Source organism: Drosophila pseudoobscura, chromosome 3 (assembly GCF_009870125.1).
Source record: "Drosophila pseudoobscura strain MV-25-SWS-2005 chromosome 3, UCI_Dpse_MV25, whole genome shotgun sequence".
NCBI lineage: Eukaryota > Metazoa > Arthropoda > Insecta > Diptera > Drosophilidae > Drosophila > Drosophila pseudoobscura.
Window position 1 is genome coordinate 13,399,683 of NC_046680.1, and position 23,286 is coordinate 13,422,968.

The 23,286-nt window shown below is 44.2% G+C and overlaps 4 protein-coding genes across 10 annotated transcripts; 3 read left to right on the plus strand and 1 right to left on the minus strand.

The window, feature by feature from the left end:
• Positions 1-1,874: 1,874 nt before the first annotated feature.
• Positions 1,875-22,770, minus strand: LOC6898524 (uncharacterized). 4 transcript variants are annotated; one of them, XR_004468623.1, is made up of 12 exons: positions 22,419-22,770; positions 22,198-22,361; positions 22,010-22,140; positions 21,729-21,952; positions 21,512-21,666; positions 21,354-21,459; positions 21,144-21,297; positions 20,885-21,056; positions 20,527-20,827; positions 19,934-20,473; positions 2,121-2,425; positions 1,875-2,053 (listed from the first exon to the last, which is right to left on the minus strand). XR_004468623.1 is itself a non-coding variant. In XM_002138529.3 (10 exons), exons 1-10 carry the CDS (start codon positions 22,671-22,673, stop codon positions 19,859-19,861), a joined length of 2,277 nt encoding a protein of 758 aa, XP_002138565.3. In that variant the 5' UTR covers positions 22,674-22,770; the 3' UTR covers positions 19,689-19,858. The 4 variants fall into 4 exon arrangements, 2 of the variants coding, with proteins under 2 accessions (XP_002138565.3, XP_033233456.1); XM_002138529.3 differs by lacking the exons at positions 1,875-2,053; positions 2,121-2,425 and having other exon boundaries at positions 19,689-20,473; XM_033377565.1 differs by lacking the exons at positions 1,875-2,053; positions 2,121-2,425 and having other exon boundaries at positions 19,689-20,473; positions 22,415-22,523.
• On the plus strand, positions 5,739-13,425 carry ana (anachronism). 3 transcript variants are annotated; one of them, XM_015184536.2, is made up of 5 exons: positions 5,739-6,409; positions 10,192-10,568; positions 10,637-10,863; positions 11,763-11,835; positions 12,173-12,281. In XM_015184536.2, the coding sequence occupies exons 1-5, from the start codon at positions 6,093-6,095 to the stop codon at positions 12,184-12,186; spliced, it is 1,008 nt and encodes a 335-aa protein (XP_015040022.2). In that variant the 5' UTR covers positions 5,739-6,092; the 3' UTR covers positions 12,187-12,281. The 3 variants fall into 3 exon arrangements, with proteins under 3 accessions (XP_015040022.2, XP_015040023.2, XP_001361111.3); XM_015184537.2 differs by having other exon boundaries at positions 5,740-6,409; positions 10,637-10,867; positions 12,173-13,425; XM_001361074.4 differs by having other exon boundaries at positions 5,741-6,409; positions 10,192-10,559; positions 10,637-10,867; positions 12,173-13,425.
• CNT2 (Concentrative nucleoside transporter 2) lies at positions 13,945-17,507 on the plus strand. Of its 2 annotated transcripts, none has more exons than XM_015184538.2 (8): positions 13,945-13,963; positions 15,228-15,281; positions 15,341-15,545; positions 15,615-15,819; positions 15,884-16,648; positions 16,704-17,031; positions 17,087-17,267; positions 17,335-17,507. In XM_015184538.2, exons 2-8 carry the CDS (start codon positions 15,228-15,230, stop codon positions 17,418-17,420), a joined length of 1,824 nt encoding a protein of 607 aa, XP_015040024.1. In that variant the 5' UTR covers positions 13,945-13,963; the 3' UTR covers positions 17,421-17,507. The 2 variants fall into 2 exon arrangements, with proteins under 2 accessions (XP_015040024.1, XP_001361112.2); XM_001361075.4 differs by lacking the exon at positions 13,945-13,963 and adding an exon at positions 14,292-14,504.
• Positions 17,640-19,912, plus strand: CNT1 (Concentrative nucleoside transporter 1). Its single transcript, XM_001361076.4, has 6 exons — positions 17,640-17,841; positions 17,898-18,195; positions 18,272-19,036; positions 19,093-19,420; positions 19,485-19,665; positions 19,730-19,912. The coding sequence occupies exons 1-6, from the start codon at positions 17,712-17,714 to the stop codon at positions 19,837-19,839; spliced, it is 1,812 nt and encodes a 603-aa protein (XP_001361113.3). The 5' UTR covers positions 17,640-17,711; the 3' UTR covers positions 19,840-19,912.
• Positions 22,771-23,286: the final 516 nt, after the last annotated feature.

Below are 23,286 nucleotides of genomic sequence, written 5' to 3' on the forward strand. Positions count from 1 at the left end.
TCCATGTTAGTAAGACAACAGACAGCCAGGAGCCAGGAGCCAGGAGGCAGCCTCCAGACCCCAAGTTTCGTTCTTTGCTTAGTCATCGACAAGTCCCGACAAGATGGCCGACCGAAGGCAATTAACAGCGGCGACAATTTGGCGTGTTGTGGCTCAAAAAAAAGCAACTCCAATATGCGATGGTTATCTGTGCTTGGGAAAAAAAAACGAGATAATTAAAAATATTGTAAAATGCCAGACGGCCAGACGCTCATAATTGCTGGCAAAGGCAAACTCCAAGAAGACAAACGCAGTCTCAGTCCCAGTCGCAGTCGCAGTCTCAGTTTACAGCTACCAGACAACGCGACGCGACGCGACGAAACGGACGACAGAGCACCAGAAGAGCTCCTACATTGCATATGCATATCATTTAAATAACTTTACGAAACGCAATGTGTGAAACTGCAGCAGCAGCATCAGCAGCAGCATCAGCAGCAGCCACAAACTATCCGAAGAGCCTGCCTGCGCTGAGTGCTGCTGCTTCACCTGCCACTGCCACTGCCACTGCAGGACAGAGCCACAGCGACCAGACCAGACCAGACCAGACCAGACCAGACCAGCCATGGTCCATATTTGGATGCAACAAACAACACAGCACAGCAGCAGCAACTGCGTCGCATCTGCATCTGCTTCTGCATCTACGTCAGTTAAGGACAGAAGCATCGACATCGACAGCAGCAACTGTCTGTTCTGCGGCGGTCTCCAGACAAACTGCAGACAAGAGAGACATGCACTTGTCTCCACACATGGCTGGGTCAGCCTCAGCCTCAGTCTCAGTCCATGCCCCATCTCCATCTCCATTTCCATAACCATCTCCATCAGTCTCTGTCCCGTCGCCATCCCCAATCACCATCTCCTGGCAAACGCATTCATTGTCAATTTTGACAATCCACAAGATGCGACTACAACACACGCCTGGTTAAATGCCAACATCAACATTACTTGTGTCTGCTGCCACAGCCTCTGCCACTGCGACGAGCTGTCTGGCTCGGGGTCTTCGTCTCGGTCTCGGTCTCGGTTCTGGTTCTGGTCCCTGCCTCCGTCTCCGTCTACAGTTGAGATCTGGATCTGACTGGAAAGGGGCTGGGCCGAAACATCAACAGAAGCCAAACGACGGCACGCGAAAGTCCTAAAAACCGAAAACGAAAATTCGCTTACAAAATTAATAACATTCAGGAGTAAGCCCAAAGGCAGCAACAACTTATTTATAGCGAAGCATGTGTACCCTAATCGAATCAACAACCATAATATAATATATTTTAATAATGCTTAAGTGATAAACAAAGCATCGTTTCACCAATTTTGAGCGTCATTTGAATGATATGCCGTACCTATTATTATTTAAGTTCAGGGGGATCGGATCCCACCGACAGAGTAGAATAACCAATGTTGGTACTCTATTCTTATGGCAGGGTAGGTCGAAAACAGCAGTCTCAGCCCAAGAAGCGGCTGAAACTGAACGGTAGCAGCGACAACCAACCACACAATAACAAATTGGCTTCTGGTCTTTGCATTCCACATGCAATCTGAGACAACAATCACGGCATCTGCATTTGGCGGGTGCACCGGTAGCCGGGAGCCGGGAGCCGGAGCCGTCAAGCGGCAACAACAACCGGCACCAGTGGCCGAGAGCACCGACATGGTAACACCCTCGGAGCTTGCTCGACCATCAAGCGGCTAACTAACCAATATACATATGTACTAACACAAGTGTGTCGAGATATGTAGCAGCGTCTTAGATGGGTACTGCTACGGGCACGGGCACGGGGACAGGGACTGGAGTCTGGGTCTGATGTCTTGACACGTCTGGTTCGGTGCCTGCCGAACGTCATGTATTTTTAATAGACCTGCCACAAGTCCGCGCTCCACCTCCAGGGAATGTTCTCCTGCTCCGTCTCGATGCGCTCGAATCTGTTGCTTCTGTTGTTGTCTTCTGGCCTGATGGTGCGACCGAAAGAGACCAAGAGACTGCCAGTAGTTTGATGATTTTGTGATCCCTCATGCATCGCCCAGCCTAGGGGTGAGGGACAATTATGTTAATTACGTGTTATATTGATGGTTAAATAATTTTCTTTCAGTACTTGCATAATTAATGTCCACGGGGATGGATGATTGTCAGGAGTGAATACGCTCTCCAATAACACGGGTATTATGCAATTTTGGGTCCGGTCCCCACATTTTATCTTTCATTGCGAATATACTCGTATTGTATATTATTGATTCTAATGAATTGTGGTGCCTACTATAAGTGGTCACAAACATTGTCATCCGTATCTGATCATCTTTCAAGGTCGTGTCGTCGCATGTTAGACTCTGCAACTAACTAATCTGATGATTTGCAGCTATAATAGTTTTGCGATGCTTCCTCAATAAACTTTATGTCAGACTGAAAATGTATAGATAAGAAAGTCTTTAAATGCGAGCCGATAAATCATCTGTTGGGTCTTACAGTATTCAATACTGTTTAGAAAGGATTGGTAATGTCAAATTGATTTCATCTGAGAAGCTCCAAGTAAACAAAAATCACGGAATTTTCTACCGATCAGATAAAAGTCGACCCATAACAGAATAATGTAATCTGCTTGTCACATGTCAATTAATTTGAGTGGTATTCAATTCGATTATGAGTGAATGATTACTCGTAATTAGCGGCAGGCAGGCATATACTATTTCTGGTTTGCATATTAATCTAACAGCTGTCTGTCCTGCATGATCGCGTTCGGTTCGGCTACGCGCCGCGCTTCATGCGGCAGCGCTCCTCGGTCGGTTGGGCGTGAGGAGAGCTGCGTTATGCCTGGGCCACTTTATGGTGCAGTAATTGCATCGCCACTTTGAAAGATGCAGTCATTGCATTTCAACGTCCAAATATTAAAGTCTTAGAGTGTTGCTCAAAACATACCATACTGAAAAGAGAGCTTTTCGAGTCGCTATCGCCGTTGGCAGAGGTCGCACCATGGTCGATGTTCTAGTAAGCGCTGTACTATTTATGTCTAGTTCAATCACGCTTCTGCTCCGATAAGCAGGTAGACCTAAAACACCTTGCCTTATCATCTTTAAGGCCCCCCTAATTGTGGGGGGCTTAATTATAGAAAGGTGCCAGAACTCAAGTGCCAACTTGTAACTATTCAGCTGGTGTTTGTCCGATGGCAGTCTTGCAATCACTTCAAATTTAAGTGTTAGCAATCGATTAACGACCGATCGAGCAGCCAAATGTTTTGGACAGGTGGAGATGATAGGGGGGAAGGTGGTGCTGATAGTGGTGCTGCTGGTGCTGCGGGTGCTACCGGTGTTAAGCGGCGCCCCCCCACGTGCAAACACGCACCTGCAGATATACGGACGGAATTGTTGCTCATTGGCGGCGCAATCGCCATTGCCGGCTACCGTTTAAAATAAAGCTGCCCAAAGTGGTCCGACCGTGAGGCATACTCGTAGTACGAATTCGACAGAAAATTGGTTTTGACAAAAAGCTCAGAGAAATGCCAAAAAGCGTGGTCCGGATCCGATGTCCATCGAACATCGATCAAGATCAAAAGAAAAGCACAACTAACTGCCAATTACTGGGATGAAAGAGTGCCCATTGTGTGGTTCGGGATCAGGCGAGACAACAGCCTTGAAAAGTTAATGAAAAATCAAAAACTTATACCAAATTCTGTCTTAGTTTTGACTTGACTCATTTCGCATTCCAATCGCTTATATATATATATTCATATTTCGGTATCTTCTTGTCGATGTCTGTACTTTCGGTCTGGTGTTTATTTTCGTGGGTGTTTTGATTATCGCGTCTACATTGTCCCCAAAGTGGGACAAATTCTGTCCGAATGCGAATGGTCGGGCGAGTCAACAAACATTATTATATAAACCTGGTGACAAGGGAGCTTGCTCGTTCCGTTCCATACGAGTGTTTTATTGTATTTGTTCCCTCTTTTTTTTCGGGGAGTGGGATTATGATTCGGAGCATTTGATGCGATTGCAATTTTACATAACAGTCGCCGTCTGGGAGTCTCATACCCGTCTGGGGTCTCGGCCTCCTCCGCCTCCTCCTCCTCCTCCTCCCCATGTGTCCTCTGTAGGTGTTTCATTCGAAGCTTAAGCGATGTGTAGACATAAAATACATATCAGATGGATGGACGGACGGACGGACGGACAGACGGACGGTCGAGGCAGACGGAGACACGAGCAGACGGTGAGAAATCCAGACTTCATAAAGTGATTCAAATTATACAATCATTTAGAAATTCAATTTTGGTCCAGACGACGAAACGTTGATCATTTTGATGATGATGATGGAGATGGGGATGAGGATAATGATGATGATGTTTAGATGTTGCAACAACAAAAGTAAATAAATAAATAAATCAGGAACGTCCTTGAAGTCTCGCTGTTTTGATTTCCGTATGCAAATTGACAGAGCATTCTGTTCTTGAGGGTTACTCGTACGATACTCGTATCCTATCCAATACGTCGATAAGATAACCCGAGGGGATGCAGGGCCTTCTGAGGTAAATGGGGGGCCGTACCAGTGCGGTACCAGGCACCACGCACCACGCACCTCTAATAGGATATATCCGCCTAATTCAGCTCTCAACTGATGAACCACGCACTTTTCGAGAGCGTCCAGCAGTTAGATTAATCTACGCGCATCTAAACTGTGCGACGAGCAAAGAAAATACTAATTTACTATACACACCTACTCGTGTATAAATCTTATAGTATGTGTCCTCCGAAAGTACAAACTGGGAACCTCACCACAGTGATAACAGATACAAGTTGAGTATCAAAACAATTTGATTAAGTCAAAACTAATTGTGCGGTCGACCCGAATCTTTTCAAATTAATCTAATCGCCCACGCACGAGTAATAATAGGAATTTCACTGAGTGCGGTTCGGGTTCGACGCTCTAGGTGCAAAATGATTTCAAAACTATAAGTACTAGATAGTATCTGTAAGGAACGTGTCGTGATTTGTATGGGGATTGAAGTCCCAGCATTTACTCTACTATTTGATTGAAGTAGTGTTTGAGGAGTGTCTTCTGGGTCATAGTTACGAACAAAACAAAATTATTAGGGGCTGATAGTAGGGAGAGTTATTAAAATGAGTCTTTGAGCAAGCAAACCTACCTCTATGCCACAATGGTTATGACCAGAAATATCGCTTTCTTTCTATGGTACGCGCGATAAGCCGTCTCGCGAGCCCACAGATACGGATACAGATACAAATACACTGCCGGCGGCACAGATACACACCTACACATACACACACACAAAGACATCACTCCATCTGCGCCGGCAGATCCTCAGGCAACGTTGATTGGTCGACGACGCCAGTGCCGAATGGCAGCCGAACAATCAGCCAAAGTACACGAGTAAATTACACTGCGCGACTAACAACGAAATGTATGAATTTAATTATTATTGCAATTTAATAGTTAATAAATTGGTTCATATGCATATATGTTTGTATATGTCTTTGAACCCAAACAGAGTTTCGGAATCATGCTCTAATTCATGAAACGTGTCAGTGTAGAATAGAATAATTTAATATGCACAATTTACGTATTCCACACTCACTTGGGTGACTTTTAACGAATATGAGCCCCGACGGCAGAGCAGAGACAGCTGCAATTTCTTGCAGTGTTGGCAGCAACGCAGCGTTTACGACCATAACAAAGTAGATATGCCCGGCACAACCAAATTTTTATTTAAGACTAAAAAAACGACTCGCGCAAATCACTTCATACTTGGTTCTTAGAGCGAACACATCGAGAAGCTAAGCTAAAAACCAGCGGGAGAGTCAGAAACAAAAATCAAATTAACAAAATAAATACATAGTTCAGTTCGAAAGCAGTTTTAAGCAAAAAAAACAAGATATATGTACCTACACTTCTTACACACATACGAACCAAAGATGCAATTCCAGTGAAAATTGTGTAGGAGGGAAAATGTCCGAAAAGTTATAGATACGGGATCCAGAAGTGCCTGAAAACAATAAATAAACCTTCGATTGCCACACATTTGCCAAATCGATTTGTCTTCGATTTAAAAAAGAACAGAAAGATGTCGAGTGTTAAGTGCTGTGAGAAGTGCGGACGGAGCAGGAGCCAAGTGCTCCTCCTGCAACTGCTGATACTGATGGTGATGCTGATGTCCATGTCCAGGGACTGTCAGGCGTCGCCGTCCCGCTTCAACCACTCCGCCTTCATGGACGGTGTCCAGTCGGTGGTGGTGAATCCTTACAATCGCACCATCCTGAATATGTTCGACCTGACCGAGGAGCAAATTCAAAGCATCCAGAACCGCAGCAATCCCAATACGAAGGAAGAGACCACCCAGTCCTCCAATCACCAATATCTGGAGCTCGTCGCCTCGCAGCGGTGAGTACCGTACCGTACCTGGTTCGACAGACTTGTCAAAGCGTTCGCCAAGCGGCTGTCAATCATTGTGGTCGCCTATTAGGACCCGAGAATAGAAATCTATTAAAAGACGCACCCGCACAAGGCAAATGACCAGCAAAAAACGAATTTTTTTTAAACATTTGCGTGTACAAAAAATGATTCAAAAAATGAATTGTAAACAAAGTATTAAAACAAATGCATATTGCAAGGAAACGGCGAATGTATATCTCAAATGGGCCGTGGGGCATCCCATCTGTAAACACAATTTTCGGCTGCCTGCCGATTTTCAAAAATATTCCCAATTTTCTCGCGATTAGTGCAGATCTAGAAGCTGAAATCCGCTCAAGGCTAAACACATTTATGCAATTCTCGAATGGGGCCAACCACCTCGAATAAATACTGAAACGTGTACTTCTAGATTATTGAAAATTGTTCATCTTGCGCTTCGATGCCTCTATAACATGATTTACCCGAATGCAGAAATTATAAATCGAGCAGAGAATAAATAAGTATCTATAAACATTATAATTTACAATTATGAAGCTAATTTTTCCACACGTGTTCCTCTGATTTTAAATATTTTAATAATTATTTTACATTAATGGAAGAATAATGTTCCCATGCTCGATCGACAAGAAAAAGGAAGATTGTAAGATTTAAAATCTTTATTAATCTTTTGTATCGCCATAAATGCCAATATGAGCATCTAGGAGGGAACCCTTCAACCCCTCAATAGTACCCGTGAGATATTATCGCTGCATATATGGCCCATACAAATGAGATGCTTCCACAGACATCTTTCAGACGGAAATCTATCAATGGTATCTGTGGTATCCATCAGATACTGTTGTACAACTGTCGCGACGCCGCTGCACAATGCAGACACTCTCATACGCTCACACAGTTGCAAGTTGCAGCCGTCGCAGTCATCGCAGTCGTCGCAGTCGGCGGCGACCTCTGTATTTTTGTGTGCGTCCGTCCATCCATCCGTGCGCCCGCCGGGTGTCGGTGTCTGGCAAATGTCTGGGAGCAGTCTGGGCCATGCTGGCTCTGGCTCTGACTCCGGCTCCGACTCCGTTAATGAACTTTTTGTAGGTCGTTGCTATGCGAGACCGTCTACGTATCCACATACATACAATACGCCTACAATGCATGATGTTGGCTCAAACATATACATAAGTACGTATATGAATGTGTATGGTGGTCGTACTCGTACTCGTGCGAGTATAACAGCTGATATCTAAATTGTTTCATCTTATTTGATTGCTTTGGCAGTTCTGTTCCGTTCCGCACAGACCAGACAGAGGAAAATGTACGACGTATGACGTATGAGTAATATTGAGACAGTGAGCAGACATGCTTGTACTCGTACTCGTCCTCCCTCCCATCATCAGCCACCGTCATCAAACTTGCAGCTGAATGCAAACAGTTGTAGGCGTACTTTTGTGGCTACTAAGCGACGCGGTCTGAGTCGTTGACTGACTGACTGACTGACTGCCGCCCGACGTCTGCCCGACTACTGTTTGTTGCATGATAATGAAGTGCAACCGGCGAGACACTGTCTAGCCGTTTCTGCTGCTGCTGCTGCTGCTGTGGCCAAAGGCAACGGACTGCGAAACCACAGACCCAGACACAGAGGCGATGCATTCAAAGATATTTGAATGTTAGTCCCAGCTTCAGACTCAGACTCAGACTCAGACTCAGACTCAGACTCAACTTCAGGCTCAGCTTGAATGGAGGCCAATGCAAATTTTGGTCTCAGTCTATGGCCATACAGTATCTTTCTCTCTCTGTCTGTCTGTCTTTCTATCTGTCTATGCACCTGTGCACAATGCCTTGAACTCTGCCTGTGCGCATGCCCAATTTGGAATTCCTGCAGATGGCCTGCGTGACTCACGCACGAAAAGTCACAGCTCACAGATACAGCTCCTCTAGGCTGGAAGCAATCAGGGACTAGGACTGGGAGAATGGCAGACAGAAAGACCGACCAATAATATGTCTAGACGGGTGCCCAGACAGACGACACGATTCAACGGGTTTTCAAGTTCATGCCACAGCACCTCCAGACAGTCAGAGGCCGAGACGGAGACGGAGACGGAGACGGAGGCACAGACGGACACATAGACGGAGACACAGACGGGACGTAGACGGACATGGAGAAGGCAAAAAGTCAACTCCACTGCGGGCCATTTTGTCTGGAATTCCTTGGCCAGACAGATCCGATCGTAACATAAAAATTAACCATAATAAGCCAAAGGCGTTTCCACTGGACTCGAATCGACTTGACTTGGTTCAGTTTCTTTCGGTGGAGACTGCCAACCGACCTGATCCGAACATGTTTCATAATTTTTTTCGGCTAGACAAACTGCGCCTCAGGCAATGCCAAATAACCAAAGAAATTAATGTTATTTTCGCATATTTATTGGATTTTTGTTGTGTGTGTGTGTCTTTTTTGTGTCTGCATATTGTTGTTCCTGGGTAAAATCACAAAAAAAAGTATAACAAAGTAAAATAAAAGAAATGAAAAGAAAAAGTCATTTGATCAACTTTTGCCAGGCGCGTCTCAATTACCGATCCAGACGACTCACACAATTGTCCAATTTTGTGTATGTGTGTGTGTGTGTGTGTTTGTGCGTGTGTGTAGATTAGATCATAGCTAAATAACTATTGTTGTCTTGTCTGCCCCAATCTGATTTTCTCTGCGTCCGCGTCTGCGTCTGCCCTGTCACGATGATTTTTCTGCCACAGAGCAGACTCGTAGACAGACGGGACGGATCTCAATGGGGTTTTAAGTGACACGAGTCTGCCTGCTCCACCATGCACATTTAGCTCTCATTTATACAATAGTAATGGTACCATAAGTACTAGCTATAGTAAGTACTCGGCTCTGATAGTAATCGGCTTAGTGTTAGTTGGCCTATTTATAGCATCTTTAATCGATTTATTACATGTACTAGTATTAGGCAATCCAAGGCAGTTGTTATTGTTGATAAGCCTTTCATATGACTAATTGGTCAGCTATTTTGCGGTTTAGCAAAAGCTGCGTTCTTTTGGCATACCTTTGTTTTAGATACATTTATATTAATCACAAGTGCGGAATTTTACTTATCGGAAATAACTAGAACTATAGGTATACACATACTATTGTATGAGCAATGCCCTTGCGGCATTATCATCCATTAGCTCAATTAAGTAGCCAGCGAACCGAACTTCTTTTATCTCAACTATTTGAATTGAAAAGTCCAAAGTTGGCCTCTTATCTCGAAGCCAAAAAAGTTACCAATACGAAGCGATTTCTAGAAGCCCACAAATAATGATAATCAGAGCGTGGATCCGTGGATCAGATAGATTGCGGTGGGGGCGGCCTAAAAGAGTACATAATCAGTAATATTCCATAGTGGATTACTTGTTGAGAAGGATCCACTCTACTGCCCTCAATCCTAATCGTAAATAAACTCGAGACCATGTCAAACCGAAATACTCCTATACAAACGGCGATTAGAATTAGCTTATTCACTGCTGTCTGACTTAATTGAATAGAATGGGGAGACCGGTGACAAAGTGACTTGCCTCTGTAACGACGGCAGCGCTCAAATGTCAATTAAGAGAGTCTTACATAAACACTTGAACTAAATTAAATTCTATGAAATTCTATTCTATGAATAATGGGCTAGTGGTGGTATGGGGGCATACGAGTGGAAATAGGCACAGAAGGCACAAAATGGTGACAGTTATCAAAAGTGTGCGTCTTCTCTTTGCAGACTGAACGAGATTTTCAAACGCCTGCACAAGGCAATTTCCAACGAGCCCAATGTTAACAAGTCAGCCGAGAAGGCCGGCTACCCCATCTGCAATGCGGAGATGAGCATTCCCAACTGGCAGCAGGCCAACAACTTGACCCTGCAGTTCGCCAGCAGCGTGTTCGACCACAACGGCGACCGCCCGAGCAGTGCCCTCTTGCGTCTCTACAAGACCTATCCCGGACAAAGTCCCAGCCAGAGCCAGAGCCAGAGCCAGGGCCAGGCGGAGAGCACGGAACAGCCCACGGCCACACTCTGCCCCGACCAGGCGGAGGTGGGTCCCCAGATTCGTGTGACGGTCTCCATTGTGCACCAGCAGAAGAAGAAACGTAAGTTAGGTGTGTAGCTAGCGGGGATTACGGCTGTCAGTACCGTCCCTCTAAGCCAGGATTCCCCTCTTCCACAGAGCGCAAGAAGCGCACCTGCAACACCACCATGTTCAGCAGCAGCCTGACCGGATGGGTAGAGATTGACGTTAAGTGCGCCCTGGCCTACTGGGAGCAACAGCAGCGCCAGCAGCAGCCCCAGCAGCTGCTCCCCAGCGTTGTGGGGATGCTGATGATCGAGGTCCATGACGACGAGGAGAACCCCCTGAAGCCCGGCCTCTACTTCGAGCCACCCACTTGCGATCAGGCAGGTAAGCGTGTTGTTTGCCAAGTCTAACTAACTCCGCAAGACAGGGTGCAGATCTCTCCCAGTCTATCACTCTCATCATCTTTCTCTCACCATCTCCCAGTATCTCTCAGAGTCTCTCTCTCTCTCTCAGTCAGTCAGTGGCCGAGACAGGCCCCTTTTCCCATCAGAGCGTGCTGTCATTATTTGAACTTATTTACATTCTCGAAAAGGTCAATAGTCAGAGAGCTTTAGGGGGCCGGACACAGGCCAGACCCACGGCCAGACAGAAACACAAAAATTGTGCTGATAAAACCAAATCAAAATAAAAGTCCGAATATCAGTTTGTGCCACCGAAAACCAACAAAAACGGGAAGGGAAAACCTTTTCGCTCGTCTGATAGTTGTGTGCAGTCAGCAACATCGGCATTCGGCAGTAGTCTGTCTACAAGACAAAAACTGTCTGGATAGCTTCCGAAGTGGTTTGAGGGCTGCTCCGTCCGAATTTGAATTTCATGAGGTGTAAAAGCGGAGCTAAAGTAAAGTCTGGACCTACGAAGGTCCATGGTTTTATTCATGAATTGAGAGTTTTCTTAATGGATCGGTAAGATAAGCAGATACACACGTCATCGCACAGATGTATCTACAAATACGGATTTAGCTGAAGATGCAATTAATACTAATCGCTTATACGCACCGTTGTGCCCTCTGCTCTGCTCTGTTGCCATGCTCGGCTTTATTTGTTGTTCAGTTACCGCGCTTTTTGCTGAACAAAACCACTGTTGTTCTTATTGTTGCTACTTTGTCGTTTTGCATGATGATCTTTTGTGCGAGTTTCCCACTGCATTGCATTGCATGCCTCGAGCTCCACCACCAAACCCCAGGCGATATTAATATGATCCCTCCACGTGTATCTTTCAGACCCTGCTGTCCCATGGAACGCATACGGATCAAAGACGTTTGTGCCTTATCTGGAAAGTCGGTCAATGCCCAGGTAAGCTGATGCCCTACATGAATACCACTACAACGTCATACTCTCCCGTTACCGAGTCGTTTGACACGGCAGATTTTTCTCTTTTTAATATTTAAAACATTAAAACATTAGATCATTGCAAGACGCCACGATCATATTTCATTAGACGTTTGTTTTTAGAACTATAAATACGCCATTTGCACAGTGGCGCCGCCATCTGAAAACGCCAATCACAACATCTTTGCCACATGTATAAAAACTAAACATTTGCAACATTCTTCCGCAACACATACGCGATCACCAAATTTGCAACATATATGAAAATAATTAAATGATTTATTATATTCTATCTCCACAGATACCCAAGGATAGATGTTGGGTTTAATGGCAGTGCATCCTTTTCGCCACACAACTGCTTGAAGAGCATATACAGTATCCCGAAGAGCAGGAGCCACATCAGCCCCGAATCAACCACACCCAATTCACAAACAATGGACAATTTGCTTGACGGGACAAGGGAGACGGAGAGCCAGCAGGAGCGGGTGCGGGAGCAGGTCCACCAGCATCACAGACGGCATCACCACAAGCACCGGGACAGTCCTGCATCCGAATCGGAGTTCGCGGTGGCCCAGTCCGAGGGCGAGGCGGAGGCTGAGGAACTCTTGGCAGCGGCGAGCAATACCGAGCCGATGGAACCATCTAACCATCGGGTGCTCAACCATCACCGCGCCACGCACCATCATAATGGACGCCATCACCATAAGCACCACCACCACTTGATGGCCCACAAGCAGGATTAGATCGGCTGGTAGACCCATATCATAGCACGCACATATTCTGTCTCTCCCCTCCCCCTCCCATACGTACCCATACCCATAAATATGATGGTCTTATTGTTTAATTTAATTTTTTTTTGTTTTCTGTTTGTATCTTTAGGGCCAGTTGACTTAACTAGTTTTTAGTTCGTCGGTTTCCTAACCCAAGCCACCATGCACGTGCCCGTGCACGGCGTTGTTTTAATTATAATTTTTTAAAATTCGTTTTAAGTTAAACAAATTTTTGGTCGAAATTTGTATTATTAATGGATTAAATCTCTCTTATATTAGGAGTCTGTGATTTAGATGTGGTTGAATTTATGAATTTTTTGATACAATTGAATTATATACAAAAACAAATTGTTGGAAACACAAGAAAACATTTTATACGAATATACTTATTAAATACAATTAGACTTGCCCTTGCCTTAGGCCAGAACGTAGACTAAATTAATCGATGCCTTATCAGAGCACTACAACACTAAACTTCTGCACAATCCGCTCAAAAGCGAAAACCACACCACACCCCAGAAGCCCTGCTCTAAATCTCAATTAAATCTCTATTTGTAACCCACAAAAGGTTTTCTGTTCATTTTGCTTTTAAGATTTCATAAGAAACTGTTACTTGAATTTGAGCACATTCTCATTAAGTCAAACAGCTATTCAATGCGTAATCCTCCATACCATACAATACCATACCATACATATTGATCATCAGTAACTAAGTACATTTGTAAATCTATAAAAAAAAAACCTCTAATACAATATAAAAATATACATATATTTAAAAGTCAAATATTTTGAATTACTTATCAGGTTTCAGAAGAGATATGATGCGGGTAGACAAGAAACTGTAACGTAGCGAACCATTATCCTCATCTATACCTCGCTGAGCTACTGGATCAGATAAAGGGGCTCGTGTTGGACGATAAGATATGTTTCCTTTCGTGCGAATTCCGATTAGATAGAGCTACTTCAACTTTGCACTTAGCGATGTTAAGCATTCTGCCTATTTATGGCACCCAGCGGTTAGCCCATCAATTGTAACATCTCCTCAATCGCTACTACCTTGGCAAACCAACTATACATCGACGTATCGCAATCTGAATCAGATGCCCAAAACGTCATCGTTATCGCAAGCAATCTGTGTGGAGTTATATGACCGTACAGCCAACGGTCGTTTGAATTCAACAACCACCTGATAAAACAATAAAGCTGTCAACTGCAAGGCCTATTCAAAGCTACACTGCTACGATCGCACGAGTAGTAATTTAAATCAGTTTGGGAATACCAGGCAGTGGGAGCGCTTCAGCTGCTACAATGATTTTTAAAGTGTATGGCCAAAAAAAACAGTTACGACTGTTAAATACCGCAGCTGAGCTACGGGGAAAAACAAGGCTCATTAGCTGACTAAATTTGTGTATAATTTTATATATGTACGAGTATACACCCTTCCTTCCTGTTTCGGAACGCAGTCTTGTCTTTTATGGTTTGAAATTGCGTGAAGTGAAGTACCAATGCAGATTAGTTAATCGCAAATAGTCTTTCCGCCTGTTATAATCTACATACATACATCCATAAGTGTATTTGTATGAAACTGATATACTCGCCCCCTCGTGCGGGTGCTGCTCATTAAAGTACGTTTTTTAAGAGCCCTAATGGGGTTGAGAGAACTTAGTCTGGCCGCGACTTTCGATCGAGAACAATGGTAGTGCAGAGCAGCTAGCAGAGTTTGCCGAAATCCGCTAAGCCAAGCAAATAAATGCACTAATCATTCATCAGTATTCGGCCAGTACGCATCGTTTTAACGACTTTGAAAACTAGTTTGAGCATAAATTAAATACAAACAAACACGAAAACAACAACAGAATAAAGGTGAATTAACTCGCGTAAAACGAATGCTGTACATATGTATGTACATATGTAGGGAGATTTTTAACTTTTATTTATACAACTGATTCGAGGAGTGTATCTGTTGTGGTTTCAGCTTTTAGCTTGATTTTCTCGAGTGTTTAATAAATGCAATTTCTTTTCCTTACAACCGGGATAAACCATAACTATATTGTGCGAGCAATGCGATTATAAATTAGTGTTCGATTATCTTTCACGAGTTCTTCTTAAAGGAATTTAGATACTGCTATCACCAATGAATCACCGACCTTCAAGTTAAACGCCGCCAAATTGAACGACCACACGACCGGGCTAAGCCATAAAATCTATAGTTCATAATTTCTATATACTCGTACTATATCACGCATGACAGCTGAAGTGGCATATTTACGGCAAAATGATACGAGTATTACTTGCCCTTAACCTTAACACAGGTCTGTTAGCTAGTGCTGAAGTGTCCAACCAGGATAAGTTTTAGAAACGCGTTGGCAACCAGCCAACCAGCCCCCAAGTGGTGGACAGGTCCACGCGAAGCTATGGAACTCGATTGCCTGACTTATCGCCCGATCCTCGAGTGTGGCTATCCCATTGTGATTTGATGGGACACAATCGCCACAATTCATGAGGCTAAAATACTGATACAGATTATACAAGATTACTGTGTCGTAAATTGTCCAATAACCACTCGGGGGGGATTTTTCATTGCAGATGACAACGGATACGGCGAAGGGCGTCATAAACAATGGCTACGAACTGGATCATGTAAGTATAGATACCTCCCCACAAGCATTGATTGATCATATTTGCATTCATCTTTGCAGAGGGAACTGGAGATACCAAATTCGGAACCATTCAAGGAAATTCCACGCGAAGACCGTAACTTGCCGCAACAGGGAGAAGATGGAAAGGGATTCTTCTACAACAATCCGAAAATGGGACGCATCGTGAAGATTTCAGTATACATTCTATTACACGTTGTGGTCGTGGGCTACTTCTCGTATGCCACTTATCACTATAATGACATCAGTAAGTACGAGTGTATCACTCACAATCATTATAATGTATCATTCTATCCGTTTTATTTTTTATTATTAGCTAATTACGAGTGCAATTGGAGCTCAGATAATCCTCTTTGTGGCATCAATTTCTGCTCTGGCTATGGTATGCTCTTACTCCTGCTGGTATTCGTGTACTTTGGTCTGTTCTACTACTTTATATTCAAGCCCAAAGTGGGAATCTGGCTACACAGGGAGTACCTAAAGCCGGCTGCCCAAAAGTGGCACAACTTTAGCAGAACCAGGTACGAGTCTTTGATTATTTCACTATCGATCACATGTCGGATAAGATAATCGTGTACTTCGCAGAGCTGTCTCGCTGGCCAGCATAGCCTTGTTACTGGTCTTCCTAGCCATCTTCCTGTACTTCGAGACTAAGGACGAACCGCAGAAGCTGGTGTCGATGGTAGCCCCCTGCTTCTTCATCCTGTGTGGCTATTGCTTTTCCACAAAACGCAGTGCTATCAAGTGGCGCGTAGTGATCACAGGAATCACGTGCCAATTCCTGCTGGGCATAATCTGCATTCGCTGGGAGGTGGGACGCAATATCTTCGATTGTCTGGGCAAGAAAGTCGCAACGTTCCTCGACTACGCCAAAGATGGGGCCCAGTTTGTCTTCGGCGACTTCCTGATTCAAACCGAAGTCTTTGCCTTCGCCATTCTTCCCGTGATTTTCTTCTTCAGCTTTTTCATCTCCATTTTGTACTACATGGGCGCTATGCAGTGGGTGGTGGTCAAGCTGGGTTGGATACTGCAGCAGTTACTTGGCACAACCGTCTGCGAAAGCGTGACCGCCGCGGCTAACATCTTCCTGGGCATGTCCGAGAGTCCCCTGCTCATCCGGCCCTATATCAACAAGCTGACTAAGAGTGAAATACACAGCATAATGGTCTCCGGATTTGCGACAGTCTCCGGCACAGTGCTGGCTGCCTATTTGTCCTTCGGGGCATCTGCGGCGCATTTAATTACCTCCTCAGTAATGGCTGCCCCAGCCACTCTGGCAATCTCCAAACTCTATATGCCGGAGACCGAAGAGAGTCAGACCACATCGGAGTCCATTGAGCTGGAGAAATCGTAGGTCAATGAATTATCCAGTGTGACAATCAAGTTTGAATATTTTCCCATACAGCCAGGACTCGTCCTTACTCGATGCTGCGTCCAGCGGTGCCAGCAATGCCGTGCCCATTGTCCTGGGTATCATTGCCAATATCGTGGCTTTTGTAGCCTTCGTCGCCTTCCTCAACGGCATAGTCAATTGGCTTGGATATCTGGTGGGCGTCGATGATATCGACTTTGAGTGGATATTCTCAAAGCTGTTCATTCCGCTCGTCTGGGCCATGGGCGTGCCGAGCCAGGACTGTAATCTCGTTGCTAAGGTCGTGGCCACAAAGACTATAATCAACGAGTTTGTGGCCTACGAACGACTGGGCGCATACATAGTAGCGGGCGACATCACAGTAAGCCTTGAATATCATATGGGGTCATCATTCACTAATCCTCAATGAATTTTAGGCTCGCAGCGGAGGAATCGCCACGTTTGCCATCTGCGGCTTTGCCAATCCCAGCTCCCTGGGCATCCTCATTGGCTCTCTGAGTGTCATGGCCCCGCATCGACGCTCAACCATCACCGCGGTGGCCTTCAGAGCCTTTGTCGTGGGCAGCATTGTGTGCTTTGTGTCGGCCAGTTTTGCAGGTCAGCTTACTAGATTAACCATAGAAGAATTTATGATTATTCAATGTCCTTTCAACTTTTCTTTCAGGCATACTTCTACAAGAAGGCGACGAAAGAGCGAACTACGACAGGATCATACAGAAATTGGCTAGCAGAAATGCCACGCACGTCTAGGAATACACAGGTTTAAATCTTAAATCTTTATAGGCAGCTTATCATCTTAAGAATAATAAAAAAAAACCTGTTATTTATTAAACCAAATCAACAAACGTCGATATGGGAGGGTTTCTATTATCCATTAAAAAACCGGTTGAGTAGCAATGTGAGGACGGTCATCATAATTTTATAAGTTTTCCGGACGATCAGGTAATCCTGACGTATTATATCATAATATAATGAACAGAGTATATATATAATTTGAAACCTATATTTCATAAAAAAATTCATAAGATTCAAACATAAACCATGGAACCACTAGAGGACGAAGAAGTACCCTCGAAAAAGAGAAAAATTCTTCTTCTTTTGCTCCATATACTTTTTCACATTCTGTGGATTTCATATTTCATAGCCGCTACAGTGGTTTATATCACTTATGGTAGGTGTTGTAATTTATTTGATGCTTGATTTATGGTACGAAATGATCACGTCCAGACAGGAAAACCGACAAATGTATTGATCCGAGCAGTTCAGACGAACCGTCTTCGGAAAACAGTACGAACCTAAATGCAACCGATTCGAGTGACGTTAATTCAGAAAATGATAAATTTAAACCGTTCATACTATGCAAAATGAATTGGTGCCATGGCTACGGGTTCCTCATATTTTGCTTTGTAGTTTTCTATATACTTTGGCTATACTACTGGGTCTTCAAGCCTTTTATAGGACAAAAATTGTATGACACAAGGATCGATCCGGCAATTGACAATTGGATAGAATTCAGTCGCCGCAAGTGAGTGTACGAACAACGAATGTTTTATTTGCTCCTAGTTGTTCCTTCCTTCCTAACCTGACAAACCACCGGATAGGATAATCTCTATTATAATGCTGCTTTTTGTTACCGTCCTTGCTGTGGCCTACTTGCTATTCGAATGCCGCGATGACTCGAGAAAAATGGTGGGACTTGCTGGACCGGTAGTTTTCATACTCATAGGATTCGCTGCATCAAAGCACCACAAGGACATTCCATGGAGGATCGTTACGCATGGTCTCCTGGGACAACTGTTGTTGGGCATTGTTTGCATCCGCTTGGCCTTTGGTCGAGACTTGTTTGACTGCGCTGGCGAGAAAGTCACTATTTTCCTTAGATTTGCCGATCACGGAGCCCGCTTCGTCTATGGTGATCGCATTTGCGACGAGTTTGTGTTCGCCTTTGCCATACTGGCGGTGATATTCTTCTTCAGCGTGGTCACCTCCTGCCTGTACTATCTCGGCGTGATGCAGTTCTTTCTGGGTGCGTTTGGGTTCATGCTGCAGTCCATGGTCGGTACTACAGTCTGCGAGAGCGTCAATGCGGCCGGCAATGTTTTCCTGGGCATGTCAGAGAGTCCCCTACTCATTCGGCCGTACATCGATATACTCACAAAGAGTGAGCTGCATACAATCTGCACCTCAGGCTATGCCACAGTCGCAGGAACAGTACTGGGTGCGTATATTTCGTTTGGCGCGTCGCCGGCACATCTCATCACGGCCAGTGTGATGGCGGCTCCGGCCTCGCTGGCGTTCTCCAAGCTCTTCTACCCGGAGACGGAGGAGTCCCAAACAAGATCTGAAAATATCCAGCTGGAGAAATCGTAAGTTTTATTTTTATCTAACAACATCAAACATGAACATCCATCGTCGTCTGCAGATCGGAGACTTCCATCTTGGATGCAGCAACCAGCGGCGCTGCAGCCGCTATGATGATTGTCCTGGGTATTGTCTCGAACATTATTGCCTTTCTTGCCATTCTTTACTTCTTCAGTGCCACCACCGAGTGGATATTCGAGATGCTTGGCCTGAATGACGTCAGTTTGCTGTATCTGCTCAGTAAGATGTTCATCCCACTGGTTTTCATCATGGGTGTGCCGTACTATGACTGTGAGAAAATTGGACTTGTGGTGGCCGAGAAGACGTTCATCAATGAGTTCGTGGGCTACAAGCACCTGGGCGAATTTATCAAAGGCAACAAAGTTGATGTAACACCATTGTTTACTCTCACCATTTGACAGTATTGATCTTTTTCTGTGTCTATGCTTGCAGCATCGGAGCGCTGCAATCGGCACATTCGCCCTCTGCGGCTTCGCCAATCCGGGCTCCCTGGGCATCCTAATAGCAGCTTTGAGCGCCATGTCTCCATCCAGACGCTCGGATATAACGAAAGTAGCGGTGCGTGCCTTCTTTGCTGGCAGTTTTGTCAGCTATACATCGGCATCAATTGCGGGTAAGTTTGCATTCGTCACAAACATTGTCAGGATGATGCCATGCAGAAACATTCACTTTATTAGGTATTCTCCTTCAAAAACGTGACATGGATACTATAAACAAGAGATTCGAAGTCTATACCGGCTCCCACATGGACGACGATCGTGCGGATCATATTATGATGAATATTTAGAAATCTCAATGTTCGAAGACTACTTATTCGAATTTTCAACAATACAATCTACTCTTTTCAGAATGTTACACAAGCTGTCGATGACTTTTTTTACCTGCTCTTTATCCGCAGCATCCAGACCGACTGCACTCTGAACCAGCTGTAGGGAACTGTCATGGAGTTCCCTTATTATTTCCTTGGGTGTGCTCTCAGCCCGCTTACGCTTCAGACACTGCACTTTACAGACGTGCTCCGTATCGCGCTTATAGCTCGATTTAGTCAGCAATTTACACTGTCTGTCCGCTGCGGTGGTCCCAGGCGATGGTTTCTGCTGCACTGCTTCCAACAGGGGTAGCACTATTTTATCTATGGCGTGGCGTGCGCTGAATGCCCTCAGCTGTGCATCATCGCTGCCCTTGCAGGCATGTAGAAACTTCTGGATATGCCAGTTGCAGTGTCCGACAACAGGAGCCAGTCCCCGTAATAGTTGCAGCTGTGCGGATGGGCTAGTATGGCCCACCAGCTGGAAATATACACTGGTGAATGTATCGCACTTTGCGTCCTTGAGTAGCTCCCTGACGAATTCATATCTCTGTTGAAGCCATTTTGAAAGATCCGTCTTCTTTTGGTGCGCCAATAGCTCCATAATAGCAACCTGTTGGTAAACCAAACTTCAGAAACCCTTATATTCCTTTCGACTCTACTCACCACTTCATAGTACAGCTCTATTTTACTTTGTGCACCATTGCCTATGAGCTGCAACCGCTCCAGTAGAGTTTCCCCATATCTGTTATTTACAGGTGCAACAGCACGGAGATACCGAAAATTCTGAGCAGTAAATGATGGAGGCTCATGTTTTCCGATGCCATGGAAATACTTAAGGAAGCGCTGCACATGCCACTGAGTCGGGCTATGTGAGAACATCGCATACGAGTTGTTGCACTCTTTCCAGTAATTAGTAGCCTGGATTAGCGTGTTTATGTTCCAGCCAGGATTTGCCTCAACCAACCTGTAATGTGGGTATGGCATTAGTTGCATAAAAGGGGAATCAAAAGGGGAATACAACCGAAACGAGAGCATTAGTATATCTGCACAGACTTGTGATGTGACGGGATCCTCTTGAAACACACCAGTGCAAAAGTAGTTGTCGAATTCCTCACATTCTGCCAAGTACATTAGGCTGGCAAAGGCTTCAATTGCTCGTTCGTAATGGTCAGCGTTGACAAAATGAGAGGCGTCTGACAAGAAAATTAACATAATAAATTAAAAATAAAAAATAAATTAAACATAATCTGACATAAAGTTTTGTACCACACTTAACATACCTCTAAATATGTATTCAAATATTTTCTGCAATGTTTGACAGGTATAAGGCGTCAGAGCTGCATTGTCTACTGTGACAACACCTACAAAATCAAAGCAAATATCAAAAAAGTAATTTTCTGCTTCCTCTGGGTCGATAAGTAAAGAAACAAGTCGCTAAAATGTAGGCATTCGATTATCACACATCACAATTAAGTATGGTGTCAACATACCTTTTGAAAGTCCTCCAATGGATAGGCCATCTCAAAGATTTTCAGTAAGCCCGGTCGTATATATTTAGATATAAGTAATGAAATATTTTCGCCAAGATCTTGAGTCCTAAAATATACATGATAAAATTCAAGAAAAGCGTAGAATTTGACCAACCTACGATGAGCCACTCATTAGCAAATCAATAAGGGCTTCCGAAATAGATTCGTCAACATGCTTCCACTTAGTCTTTACAAGTTCATACAGCATTAATAAATATGTGTGCGTTACTCGCAGATACTCTTCCACCTTTTCCAAGGGCACAGTTAGTGCATCCTATGAAAGAAAAGCCTACTTTTAGAGCTTGTAACTAATTGAATGTTCTTATGAGTGCTTACTTTCTTTTGGATTGTTTCCATTTGGTTGAGAACCGTGTCGCACAGATGCAAGACTGTTTCCTTGAGCCAATCCGGCATAGTCCCAGCTTCCCATTGGCCACGATCAACATTTTGCATGTAGTGCAGGCAAATATAGGTCATCGTTTCGCTTGTTTTTATAAATGCCTGCAGATGGGTTATCTTAGCACTTAGGAAACCAGAAATTTCGTTCATCTGTTGGATCACTGTCAAATAAAGCCTGAAGAGTGAGCTGTCGCGTTGAAACTGCGACAATAACTTACGGGGTGTTATGCGCGCATTCACTTTCCTTGCACTGGCGGTGGTGTCTGTCAGCATGGAAAGCACAGCTAAGTGTAGGCCGATGGCATTTGGAACATGTTCCTTTAGGACATTGCGCTTGGAGCTACTTTCACTGGAGGGAAATTCCACATTTTATCATCTTGTAAATGAAACAGAGTCGCCAACTCACCTTTCACTAAGATAGCCGTGCACAATGGAAAATAGGAAATAGGCGGCAGCGTGTACTAGACGTTCACCCGCCTTCAGCAACGGTTCCTTGGACGCTGTTGTAAATTTCAGAGCCTCCGTAAGTACGGTGATCAGATCGCTGCAATCGACATCAGTCGACGATTTCTGTAAGACTGAAGACTTAAACATTTTTTTTGGATAGTAGTCCATGCACTCACTTACCATCATCTGAAACCAATCGCACATTTGTTTAAACGCAGTGACGCAGCGAGCCGCTTCATCAATATATGCCCTGAGGACTTTTTTAAGCCATAGTGTCAACACATCCACAGTCTTGACGGTGTTATTCCTTATGCATTCGCTGCAGCTTTTTAACGCCGACGCAATATCGATAAGGATAACAATATCTTTTTGGTCTATGCTCTGTAGCTCACGGAATGCAACCAATGTTCCCTGTTCTCCCGAATTTTCAGCCATTTCGTCGAATTTTAATATTATTTTAGTTTTCGGTACCGATTGGCGCCAAAAATCACTCGATAACAAATCGAATATAACAGAAATGTATTAACGCAACCGAAAAATAACCTAGTCGATAGGCAGGCTTTATTGGAATTCTGCATCGCTGCAACATATTTATACTTTTCGTAGTATTTTCTAGTATTTTTGAAGACGCGTTATGGACTCACCTTCTTGTCCGATGCACCAATGTAGAAATCGTGTAGAAATGCCCTATACAGCCATGTCAAAAAGTGCATTACGGAGGTTTTTCACACTGGCGCTTCCATGGGGCTTGTATGAAAAAAAACGGCCAAAAAATTCCAAACGTACATTTCCCCTTCAGCTGTCACTTTTGGTAATTACATACAAATGTAGTTAACATGTATCAAATGTGTAGTTTAGCGTATAGTTATTATGTAAAATAATTAATTCAGTGGACATTTTTGTTGCTTAAACCTCTTTTACAAACAATGCTATAAAGATGAGAACTTAAAATAAGCCAATCTTGTAGGAAAATGATTCGTCAATCGGATAAAACTATGAGTTCAGATCTGGGGGTCCTAGCCCGCTAGTAATATTCAACCGAATATCA